General features: G+C 36.5%; 1 protein-coding gene across 1 annotated transcript; it reads right to left on the bottom strand.

Moving 5' to 3' along the window:
* Nucleotides 1–11172: 11172 nt before the first annotated feature.
* LOC123270087 lies at nucleotides 11173–12238 on the bottom strand. The gene is made up of 3 exons (XM_044736021.1): nucleotides 12106–12238; nucleotides 11439–12005; nucleotides 11173–11243 (listed from the first exon to the last, which is right to left on the bottom strand). The coding sequence occupies exons 1-3, from the start codon at nucleotides 12137–12139 to the stop codon at nucleotides 11173–11175; spliced, it is 672 nt and encodes a 223-aa protein (XP_044591956.1). The 5' UTR covers nucleotides 12140–12238.
* Nucleotides 12239–13555: the final 1317 nt, after the last annotated feature.

Raw genomic sequence — 13555 nt, forward strand, 5'->3', positions numbered from 1 at the left:
AGCTCTGGTATCCGGTTCCAGGAACCGAGAAAATAATCCTGGTGGCGCCCTGGTAAATCTTAGAGTCAATTGTTGAATATATTGTTGTTGTTAAATTTTACTAAGGGCCAAATGAGCGGGAATTAAAACACCCGTTACAGTATTAATTTTACATTCATTTCAGATGCTTAATATTAAACTGTTAATAATTTTATTTTGTTATTGTAGGTATTTGTCGCCATAAGCCTTTGCCATAGTATATCTTGTTTCATAGTATAATTATATTATAAGCTTGTTTCAGTATTTGATATTCAAGGTCAAACGATGGGTATCGGGACAGATAACAAAGAAAATGCTAAAGCATACTATTGATAATTGGAAATAGATCGTAGCCCTTACTATCGATGATTACTATGATGCCCTATACTATCGATCGCGAGCAAAAGGACAAGTTATTTCGAGCAAATGACTTGAGAGGCCCTCGCAATCGCACACGAAGCCTTAGAGATTTTCGCGGCGGAGCAAATTTTTAGACACGCGGAAATCCGCATTCATGTAAGTCGAGTGTGTATCTGGTGTCCTTGTTCGAGTTTTCACCTGGTTTATTTGGTGAGTAACTCACCAGTTGAGGTTGAGTATTTTCCGAGCACCGCATCGTCTTCTGGCTTGAATCATTTGTTTATTTATTGCGTGTTAAATTTTACAATTATTTGACCGAGTCGATCCCGTAGCTAGTAAAGAATATCTCAGTAAAATACCTGTCCCAAATGTCACGCGTTGGATCCTCGATTTAGCCAGTATTGCTTTACGTTTATAATTATATTTCTTCGAGATAATCTAACATAGAAATTTGGATCTATTTTACTAAAACAATCGTTGGATATAATTTCTGATAATTCACAAGTATAGTTATTTAACAATCAAACGGTCTAATAAGGATTAAGACCACTGTAATTAATTATTAATAATTGTGAATGATATTATTATTAATTAATAAATATCAGGTTAATCAGACCACAAACGCCATGTTGACAATTATTTCACACTTTATTGCAATGTTTCGCCGCACATCCCGACTTCTTTAGGCAATCTACAAAAAACATAAATTACATAAATACATTGTTGAATAAACCTGTAAAAATTACAAATTGTCAAAACATTCAGTCATAAATATCATTTTTTCAATACATATAAAATAAAATTGCAATATTACATAAAATGTTTTATACAAAAATTATTTTTATATATCCAGATGAAACACATATAATTACATAACAAATTCATCAGCATACCATAAAACATTAGTATCAACACGTTGTTATTATAAAAAGGCCCTGCTGGAATCAGGTTAAGCACACGCATGCTTCTGATGCATCTTTTTACTCCAATACTCATTCATAGTAATATGATTTCCTTGTTGTTGTACTTATACAGGGTGTCCCAGAAGTCGCGCACCCCATTGTAGGGATCGAAAGAGAAAAATATTATAAGACGAAAAGTTCTGAGCCATTTTTCAATCAGACGCATATATAATTAATTATCAATTAATGAAAGTGACCAATCAGGAGCGCGCGACAGAAGAATAAAAAGTGAGTGAAAAGGCAGTAAGAGACGTGAGAGTGAGATGCCAGAGCTACTGCCGGCTTCTCAAGTAGTAGATCGAGAGTGGGGACGGACCGTCCGCGGACAGCGGACGTACGTGATGCTAGGTAGATGTGTGAGATCGTGTACTAGTGTGAGTGTATCGAAAACAATGCACGTATGAATGTGAGTGAGGATATTTTTATTTTTTTTATGACAGGCACAAGATTCGACGAATTCAAAGGAAAAAACAGAAGATTTTGCTAAATTAAATCGGCTATGACAGAATTTTGATTTTGAATTGAAATAATTAAAGTAATTTTGAATGAAAAGCTCAGTAGCGGGGCTTAGGCAGAGGCACAGGCCAAAAGTTACTGAATTTTTTTATTTATGAGAAAAAATTGGAGTAATTTTTTATTAAAATTTAGTAGCAAGGCACTTGGCGGCAGTGACTGAATTTTTTTTTAATTTGAAGTAGTTAAACGAATTTTTAATTAAAAAATAAGTATGGCGGGTCGATTAGAAGCACTAGGCGGCAATGGCAGAATTTGTATTATTATTTAAGTTGATGACAGTAATTTTCAGACAAAAAATAAGTAGCGTGGGTCAGTTAGAGGCACTGGGCGACTATGATTAAATTTTGATTTTTATTGAAATGAATTAAAATGAAAAATGAGTAGCGACGGTCAGTCAGGGGCTCTGGACGACTATGACTGAGTTTTTAATTTTTATTGGGAATAATTGAGACAATTTTCAATTAAAAAATCAGTAGCGAGAATCAGTTAGAGGTACTGGGCAGCCATGAATGAATTTTTATTTTTATTTAGAATAATCAAAGTAATTTTAATAAAAAACTTAGTGATCAGGGTCAGTAACAGGCGATGGGTAGATATGAATGAATTTTTATTCTCATTTAGAACGATTAAAGTAATTTTTAATTAAAAAATCAGTAGTGATAGTAAGTTAGAGGAACTAGGCGGCCATGAATGAATTTTTATTTTTATTATTCAAATGAATTAAAATAATTTAAAAATAAACAATAAGGAGTGACAATCAGTCAGGGGCTATAGGCGGCTACGACTGAGTTTTTAATTTTTATTTGGAATAATTGAAGCAATTTTGAATTAAAAAATTACTAGCGAGGATCAGTTTGAGGTAATGGGCGGCCATAAATGAATTTTCATTTTTATTTAGAATAATTAAAGTGATTTTTGATAAAAAAAAATAAGTAGCGAGGAATAGTTAGAAAAACTGGGCGGCTACGAATAAAGTTTTTTTCATTTAGAATAATTCAATTCAATTCAATTAAAAAATTAGTGATCAGAGTCAGTTACAGGCACTGGGCGGCTATCAATAGATTTTTATTTTTATTCAAAACAATTAAAGTAATTTAAAATTGAAAAATAAGTAGCAACGGTCAGTCAAAGGCACTGGGTAGCTATGAATAAATTTTTATTTTCATTTAGAACGATTAAAGTAATTTTCAATTAAAAATCAGTAGTAATAAAAAGTTAAAGGCAATAAGCAGCCACGAATAAATTTTTGCTTTTTTTGAAATGAATTAAAATAATTTTTAAATAAAAAATAAAGATTGACGGTCAGTCAGAGGCTCCAGGTGGCTATGACTGAGTTTTTTATTTTTATTTGGAATAATTAAGGCAATTTTGAATTGAAAAATCGCTAGCGAGGATCAGTTAGAGGTACTAGGCGGCCATAAATGAATTTTCATTTTTATTTAAAATAATTAAAGTGATTTTTGATAAAAAAAAATAAGTGGCGAGGAATAGTTAGAAAATCTGGGCGGTTACAAATAAAGTTTTTTTCATTTAGAATAATTAAATTCAATTCAATTAAAAAATAAGTGATCATAGTCAGTTAAAGGCACTGGGCGGCTATGAATAAACTTTATTTTCATTTAGAACGATTGAAGTAATTTTTATTAAAAAAATCAGTAGTTATAGTAAGTTAGAGGCACTAAGCAGCCAAGAATGAATTTTTATTTTTATTCAAATGAATCAAAATAATTTTTAAATAAAAAATTAGAAGCCATATTAAAGCAAATTTTAAGGGAGTTGGGAAAGAAGGGATAGGGGAAAAGGGGGACCTACTCAGTGGGAATTTTTCCGTAATTGAAAAAATAATCAGACAGCCCAGACTGGGAATCGAACCCAGATCTCTCGGTTACGCGCCAAGGGCTCTACCAGTTAAGCTATCCGAGACAAGTACTACTACTTTATTCAGTCACGTATAAAAGGAGTGACGGTCAGTCAGGGGCTCCAGGCGGCTATGACTGAGTTTTTGATTTTTATTTGCAATAATTGATGCAATTTTGAATTAGAAAATTACTAGCAAGGATTAGTTAGAGGTACTTGGCGGCCATAAATGAATTTTCAGTTTTATTTAGAATAATTAAAGTAATTATTAGTAAAAAAAATCAGTAGCGAGCGTTACTTAGGAACACTGGGCCGCTACAAATAAATTTTTTTTTTCATTTAGATTGATGAAATTAAATTAAATAAAAAAATTAGTGATCAGGGTCAGTTACAGACACTGGGCAGCTATGAATAAATTTGTATTTTCATTCAAAATAATTAAAGTAATTCAAAAATAAAAAATAAGTAGCAACGTTCAGTCAAAGGCACTGGGTAGCTATGAATAAATTTTTATTCTCATTTAGAACGATTAAAGTAATTTTTAATTAAAAAATTAGTAGTGATAGTAAGTTAGAGGCACTAAGCGGCCATGAATGAATTTTTATTTTTATTCAAATGAATCAAAATAATTTTTAAATAAAAAATTAGAAGTGTTCGTCAGTCAGGGGCTCTAGGTGGCTATGACTGAATTTTTAATTTTCATTTGGAATAATTGAGGCAATTTTGAACTAAAAAATGAGTAGCGAGGATCAGTTAGAGACACTGGGCGGCCATGAATGAATTTTCATTTTTATTTAGAATAGTTTAAGTAATTTTTAATAAAAAAAGTTAAGAAAACACTTGACCCTAAAGGCCATCTCTGCAACTTCCCGCTAATTCTGTAAATATCTGGCCGCTTTTTGAGCTCTTCGAGTTTTAAAATACAATCTGAGTGTTGTGTTGAGCTTTCCGAGCTCAAAAAGATACCTCTTCTGTGCTTTTGAGCTCTTTGTAGAATTTTTTGAGCTATTTTTTGAATTTTCACCCCGCAATAACTTTTGAATGAATCAACCGATTTTTACGCGGTTGGCGGCATTCTACGCAGTTTTTTGAGCTTCAGGAAGAATCTTTAAGTTTAAATTAATAGAACAAAAAATTTCGGAGTAATTCCGAAAAAACATTTTTTTTGGTTTTCTATCGTCAACGATGACTCACGAACGATTCAACCAATTTTGACTGGACGGGCGGCGATTGACGTGGTTTTTGAATGTCAAGAGCTGATTAGTTTTTGAAATTGATCAGTATAGCCGTTTAAGAGTTATCCCAAAAAAACCACTTCTAAAAAATTTTTTTTTCCTATTTTTTTAGATTTCTCCAAATTTCTCAAAATCTATCAATCCGAATCGGTTCAAATTGACAGGAAATCTAAGTTTTGCGAAGCTCTTTCGAATGGCACCAACCGCGATGAAATCGGTTCAACCGTTCAAAAGTTATAAGAAGTTTACATACTTACACACACACACACACACACACACACACAAACACACACACACTCAGGGCAGAAGAGATAGTGCTACCGGGCACGTCTCCCCAAGCGGATGGGAGAATGCTCGCTGTCCTTAGATGACACTTAATCTCTTAGTTGATGAGGTACAGCGGGTAGGAGCCAAGCAAAATAACCAAACAAAATAAGCTCCCGTGGACAAAACTCCCCTTTAATAGGTTGGTCACACTAACTGACCTAGCAGGACGATTGGTACCTGCTGTAACTCACTGGGAGTGTCCGGAACCTGTATCGTAGTTTCCGACGATGCAGGCCACGGCTGATGTGAGCTTGCTCTGCCGAGGTGAAAGTTGCAGCAGTGGATCAGGAGCCAGCCACTTCGGGCCTTGATCAGGAAGTACGCAGTGAGTGTTAGAGATCGGAATCTTCACCGCTCCGAGCGAGTCTAGTCCGTCCGTGTATTCCGGGACTGGCTAAGTGTCGGCTAGGCCTCAGGGAACTGGGGTAGGAGTACTATCTCCGAGGGTACACCCGTTCCTAGTTATGGCAACTCGCTCCACTCCGTACGATGCGCTGGTAAATCAAAAAAGTATGAGTAACCCACAGGAAACAAACAAGAGTGGAAACGGGCTGCATGCCCAACAAGCAGCGATTGACGCAAGCGCTGGAATGAAGCGTTCGCAAGCGCTCAAACGCCTTGAAAAGCTGATCAGTGAGCTGAATGATTTCGTCCAACCAAAGGTCAACATTCACAAAGAGATAAAATCCAAGATGACTGGTGTAACTAACGCCTTTCAAAGGTTTGAGAAGCTGAATGAGGAGTGGCGCTCATCATTGCAGCGCATTTCTCATGCTACACCGGAGAAAGCCTGTTAGGCTGTCGTCGTGACTGACGAAGCAATGGACACCGAAGCTGAAAGTGATAGTGAATCAGTCGCTGAAGACAAGGGTGAAACTGACATAAGGCCTGGAAAGAGAAAGGACCGAAACTCGCCAGAGCCAACCGATAAAGTCACAAAGAAGAAGGACTTGAAAAAAAGCCCTCCCCAACGACTGGCAGGGCAGGTCGACGAACCTAAGAAGACGACTGACTAGGAAAAAGTACAGTCTAAGAAGGAGAAGAGAAGGCTAGCTAGAGAGCAACTCCCAAAGCAACCGCCGAAAGAGCCCCGGCCGGAACCTAAGCGGAAGAAACCGCGAAAATGGACCAGGCCTGACGCTCTGATCATCCGTCCGGTCGAGAAGGAGAAGTACGCCGAAATATTGCGTCGTATAAAGCAGGTCGTCCCTGACGAACAGGTCCGCACAACCGTGGAAAAGATCCACAAAACCAATACTGGGGACATGCTGATTACGCTCTCAAGGAAGAGTATCGACAAAGGCCAAGCCTTGCAAAAGACCATCATGGATATTCTTCAAAAAGAGGCCGAAGTAATCTGCAAAGGACCGCAGGAGACCATCGAGATCCAGATTCAGACTGCCCTGAAAACGGAAACCGGAGAAACTTGCGAAATACCACTAGAGGCTATCAAGATCCGTAAGGCCTACAGAGGTACACAAACGGCTACAGTGACACTACCAGCAGCTAGAGCACAACAGCTACTGGAAGGAAGCGGCAAAATAAGGATTGGCTGGGTCAATTGCCGAATAAGAGCAACTAGAAGACCAGTCCAATGCTTTAAATGCTGGCACTTCGGACATGTTGGGTCCCAATGTAAAAGCCAAGTAGACTGGTCTAAACTCTGCATCATATGTGGACAAGAAGGGAACCGTATCTCTGATTGTAAAAATCCTGCCAAGTGTGCAATATGTGCTGAGCAGCAAGGAGCAAAGGACGTGGCTCACCATGCTGGCACCCACAGGTACCCGGTATTTCAGGAGGCGCTCCAGAAGTTGACGAACAAACAACCATGAGGATACTACAGCTCAATCTCAACCATTGTGAGGCAGCGCATGACCTGCTCATGCAATCCGTGCGAGAATTAGAGCTTGACTTGGTACTAATAGCAGAGCCATATAAACACCTGAGTACCCAACCCTGGGAATCTGATAGCACATCCAAAGCTGTCATCTGGTCATGTGGCAAGCTCCCTTTCCAAAATGCAGTCGACAACAGCAATGCCGGCTTTGTAGCAGTATCAGTAGAGGGCATCCGCTTCTATAGCTGCTACGTACCACCTAGCCTCTCCATTGTTGACTTCACTGATTTCTTGGATCGACTAACTGAAGATGCGAAGCAATACCATCCAGTAGCGATAGCCGGAGACTTCAACTCCTGGGCAGTTGACTGGGGCAGCAAACATACCAACGCACGAGGGAAAGCACTACTAGAGGCCTTTACTACACTAGATGTAGTTTCGCTCAACAGTGGTGATACGCCGACCTACACCAAAGGTGACGCAAGCTCAATTGTAGACCTCACTTTTGTCAGTAATAGCCTTGCTAAAGGTGACTACAACTGGAAAGTGTTGGACATCTACACTTCCAGCGACCATCATGCGATATTCTGGGAAATATCAAACGACCAGAACCTCAAGAGACCAATCAAGTAGTCTAACATCGTTGGTTGGAAGGTGAAATCTTTTGACCCAGAAGCATTGCTAATAGCCCTCGATGGTGATCCGATCAACACTGGATGTGCAGAACAACATACTAAGGACCTGATGAGGAGAGTAACACATGCTTGTGATACCAGTATGCCTCGTAAACGTGGCATAAATTCGAGACCTTCGGTGCATTGGTGGAACGACCACATCAGCGTCCTCCGTAAAGAGTGTCATAGAAAGAGAAGAATCTCCCAGCGCGGCTATCAACGGCTCAACTCAGTGGAGCTGATCGCAGAGTACAAAAAGGCGCGTCGTGAACTGAATAAAGTCATCAAAGAGAGCAAAAGAAGATGCTGGAAAGAGCTTATATACGAGGTGGATAAAGACGTGTGGGGTAGGCCTTATAAGGTGGTTATGACCCACCTGAAAAAACAACAAATGCCATCACCTACGTGTCCTCAACTTCTTCAGAAAATCGTCACTGCACTGTTCCCACAGCAACGCAACTTCGATTACCAGTTGGCGCCAGGCGAACTGGACGACATTCCACCTGTCACTGAAGAAGAACTGCTGGAGGCCTGTAACCGTGTAGGGAATAATAAAGCGCCGGGATTGGACGGAATCCCTAATATAGCCTTGAAAACCATCATAAAGGCAGCTCCAACATTATTCCTAGACGTTTATAATTCATGCCTTAAGGAGGGGACTTTCCCGCATAAGTGGAAACAGCAACGATTGGTACTGTTACCTAAAGGGAAGAAACCACCAGAAGAACCGTCATCTTACCGACCACTTTGCATGCTAGATACGGCGGGTAAGATATTTGAGCGCATAATTCACCAGAGAATTGAAGCAGTAGTCGACCCACTCCTGGCAGACAATCAGTATGGATTCCGGAAAGGAAGATCAACCCTGGACGCAATCAAACAGGTTGTTGATACGGCCAAGGAAGCAATCGCAGGAACCAGATGGAAAGGTGGAACGAAGAAGTATTGCCTGGTGGCGACACTAGACATCAGAAACGCCTTCAACTCCGCCAATTGGAAATGCATCATGCAGGTCCTCCAAGAGAAGAATGTACTAGAATACCTGCTTAAGATCGTAACAAGCTACTTTGAAAACAGGGTTCTGAAGTATGACACGAAGAACGGTCCGAGGGAGTATGATATTACTGGAGGGGTACCACAAGGTTCAGTTCTAGGCCCGCTCCTGTGGAACATTATGTATGACGGTCTATTAAAACTAACTCTGCCAAGAAACGTCAAACTCGTAGCATATGCAGATGACGTAGCCGTAGTGATCGTTGCCAAACACCTTGACGAGATGAATCATATGTTCGATCTCACTTTTGAGCACGTTAACCGGTGGATGGACGCAGTGAACCTGCAACTGGCGCAACACAAGACTGAGGCAGTACTTATTACCAGCAGAAAAGTGGTAGAGACCATTAAGCTGAAAGTCGGCGAACAAGAAATCACATCACAACCTTATATCCGATATTTGGGAGTGATGCTTGATGCCCGACTCAACTTCAAGCAGCAAGTGGAACATGTCAGTGCTAAAGCGTCAGTAGTGAGGGCTAGTCAGTTTGAAAAATTCTTTGTCTTTCATCTTCGTTATAAGTCAATACTTCATTAAAACTTTCGGCTAGCGCTACTCCTCTTTCCGCAGTATCGTTTACTACTTTTAACTTTTTGAATGTATCATAACATCGTTTATACTCAAGATTTGATTCCCACAAACTTGGATCTGTATGCAAATTTTATAGGGGAGCTCAAATTACTCAAAAATAAACAACGAGTTTGGATTAACAAAATCGCTTATGTTTTTCTCAGATAACGACGTTATTTCTTCATAAGTGACTGATAAACGTTTATTAGGCTTTTTGACCGCTACCTGGGAATTTATTTTTTGTACGATCTTTACTTTTTCTTCTACTGACTCAGTTTCATCAAAAAGAGCTAAACAAGCAAGATTTTCGTGTAAGTACCAAAAATGCCGAGACAATTTATCGAGTGCTGCATTTGCAATTTCTGGATGTATTTTTCTGTAGTCAATAAGATCTTTTACTAATTGCAAATCCAAGTTTGGAGCATTTGTTGCATTAGGAGCAGTAAACCATATTTTCACATAAAATATTACGATAAAAACACATATTTTCTGCAAAATTTTTTTTTCGTTTGCTCCCATTTTAAACTGGTTTCTAAACATATATATTTTCAAGCAATAGAGAGCTTTCGATAACCACCGTGCGTGATGAAAAGCACCAGGTGCTTTAAATTCGGCTCTATGACTTTTGATACCACCCAAAAAGATACAGCTCAGCTCCAAAAACTCCTTGTAATCATTTCTCGGATGATGATTCTAACAAAAAATAAGAAAAATTTAATAATTGCGGCCAGAAAAGAAGATATTTTCAGAATTTGAAAGTAATAAATATTATTTAAAAAGGCAAAATTTATAAAACTAAATCACTTAAAAATTCGAGTTATATCGAAGTATGCAAAATAACTACACTGATAAAAGGATTTATTTACTATTAATAATTTAATTTATTTGAAGATAATAATTTAATTTAATAAATATTTTTTAACATTAAATAAATATTTATTAGGGAAAAAAGAACATTTAATAATATTTAATAAATATTTATTAATAGATAACAAATATTTATTAACAGTTAATAAATACTTGGTTGAGTGAATTTGTTTGGCTTGCAATGTCATATGATATGAAGGTTGCTTATAAACAAAAATCATCCTTATAAATTATTTGCATTAATTATATTACATTATAATAACTTTTATTGTAAACTACCAAATTCTATCACAGCTCATAATTATTTTTTATATTTTTACATATTAAAAACGTTAATTTATTAAGTGAATTGAATTATTATCAATGTATTCCAGTTAAAGGGTTATAAAATGTGTCAAAAGAAAATTGCTATTTTTGCTTTTTATCCTAAATAAATTAATAAATATTTATTAACAGCTAATAAATTCTACGTAATGAATACTAATTAACTGTTAATAAATATTTATCAAATCCCATGATGTTAAAAAATCATTTATTAACAGTTAATAACGCTTATTAAATATTAACAAGTCCTTCTATCAGTGTATCAGAAAGATCTAATGACTGTAAAAGAAATTAACTTTATAAATAATAATTCTTTCAATGGTAAAACTATTTATGAATTAATTAATACCTTCAGTTGATTTTCTATGAAGTCAAGAATATCGTCTTTTCTTTGATTTAAACTAAGTGCAATATCTTTATCCTCTGTGCCGATTTCATACGCAGATTTATTAATTTTTTCCCAATTATCTCTGAGTCTTTTGAAAATTGGTACATTTGGACTATTCGTCACTGGCCAAGCAACTTCTGCAACATTTCGTAACGTCAATTCAGAAGTATGATGGCGACATCAGATATACAGATATAATAAGTCACGGCCAATTTTATCTTCTAATAATGCACATGCGCCATTAAAACAACCTAAAACAAAGAATTAGTTATTGATAAACTGTTATTTAATTATCAGTTATTCAAATTTTTGACTCAGCTTATATTTTAACTCAACATTCGTAAAAATAATTTAAAAAATTAATCAAATTCTTATTTGAAAATTTCTTCCTAAGTCAAAAAACAAATACTGTGATAAAAATTCATTCAACCACAACATTAACTTACCGGTATTTGAACTAGTTGTATCAAAGCACATTGCTTTAACATTATCGCAAAGATCCCACTCTATCAGCGTTTCAAAAATGGCTGAAGCTTGGCTTTCACCTGTGCCATCAGAGAGAATCGGAGTTTTTAAATTTTTATCAGTATTTATTCCGGTGACGTGTATTGATAATCGTTCTGCTTTTGGTTGACCATTTCCCGCAGGAAGCATCTTTCCATCCCAGTGCACTACGAGAGAGTCATCAAAAATTTCTTCTTCTTCGATCGTATCGACAATTTCTTCTCTTTTTGAAATACGCGCATTGCGAATAGTGGAGTAACTTAAATTATATTTATCAATCTCAAGTCCTAAACTATGAATCACAGCAGAAATGATGTACATCGCATTTCTGTTACTAGTTTTAGTTCTATCTAGTGCTAATACTAATTCCGAAGTCAGAATATCAATTTTATTTTTCTTAGGCGCTGGCATTGTATCTTCAAAGTCTGAACAAGTTCGCTTCAATTCACTGGAATTTGATATGGAACTACAGAAACTATTTAAGGACGACTGTTGGGATAATTTCATTCCTGAAATGAAAAATGTTAACAGTGAATTAGTAAACATATTAGCTGAATGTTAAACAAATCAAATATAATTAAACAGAACTATTATAATATTAGAACTAACCAATTTCCTCATTATTGGGAGTTTCTACTTCCATCGCAGACAGATTTCCAGAAGTTTCTTCTGGTATAACGTCAATTGCTGGTAGATGGATATTTCTATTTCCTTTACGACAATCTGTCAAAAATTGCTGCAAATTTTTGGTAATTTTTTTAGTGCAGCACAATTTGCAATGTCAAATAATTTATCAAGACGTTTGCTAAACTGTTCCACATTTGTTCGTTGTCTTTTCGATGTCTTTGCACGACTTCGATGATTCTTCAGTTTCATGTAGTCACTGTGAATTTTTTCCAATTTTTTAATACTGTGCTGAGGTCGAGAAGTTGGAATCAAAAGATCAGCCCAAATAGCATTCGTATCACTGATCACACTACTAGCACTTGCTCGTATACTTAATTTTAAGGATTGATGTTTGTACATAGAGAGAATCAATACATCCCTACACGAAGGTAACTTAATATTATTAATATTATGAATTTCAAATCCAATTATATAATTATAAACTCTATTTCCGATTTGTTCAGACATCTTTGACAAGAATAAAAATGATAGAAAAATGTAACGCAACGTAAAGCATACAAATGCGACGCGAGTACATTCAGTGTTCACTGAGCTTTGTTCTCGATATTTGCGGCATTAGTATCACACAATAAAGAACAAAGAAAGCGCTGCAATTAGCCGGGCGATTTATTAAACTAATTCAAGGTTACGTAAAAGAGGGGATTTTTGGAGAGGAGAGAGGCTTTCGATTTGCGGACAATGACTGAGCTTTCGCTGGTCGCGTACTTTTTGTCAAACGTTGTTGATCAACTGGTGGGGGAATCACCGCGATGTTAGTTACATCGCAACGTTGCCATTAGATTATTAAGTACCAACTGACGGAGAAGAAACAAAGAGAAAAGAGTTTGATTAAATTTTTTTTATCATTAAAGGTTAAATATTGTAGATTATTAATTTTTCTTTAGTTTTCTAGCCTTAGAAAAATATATTGAAGAAAAAATATAAAAAACAGAGAAAGTAAACGAGATATTAATAAGTTTAAATCAATGATCGGCCAAAATTGCACGAAAAAATATATTCAAGGCTTAATATCTCGCTTAATATTGATCTTAGCGATTTGGTCCATAAGACTTTTTTTGTTGGAAATTAAATTTTCTACAAGTTTGTCATTTATATTTTTTCCGTAGCTCTTGATATATACGAGATAAATGCGAAAAAACGCCAATTTTATGAAAAAATCAGGTTCAGTGGCCCGTACTGCCTCGCCAGTGTGAGTTACGACTTTGCGGCAATGGGCACTTTTGTAGAGCGTTTAATTCTAAGAAAAAACCATCTTCGATCAAAGTGATCCCATGAAATGCCGCTGAGCTTTAGAAATTCAAAAATTAAAAATCAAAGTTTTTGTGTATTTTCAATGGGAAATATTCACATGCCTTGGTCGAGGACGTTAATT

This window comes from Cotesia glomerata, linkage group LG8 (assembly GCF_020080835.1).
Source record: "Cotesia glomerata isolate CgM1 linkage group LG8, MPM_Cglom_v2.3, whole genome shotgun sequence".
Classification (NCBI taxonomy): Eukaryota; Metazoa; Arthropoda; class Insecta; order Hymenoptera; family Braconidae; genus Cotesia; species Cotesia glomerata.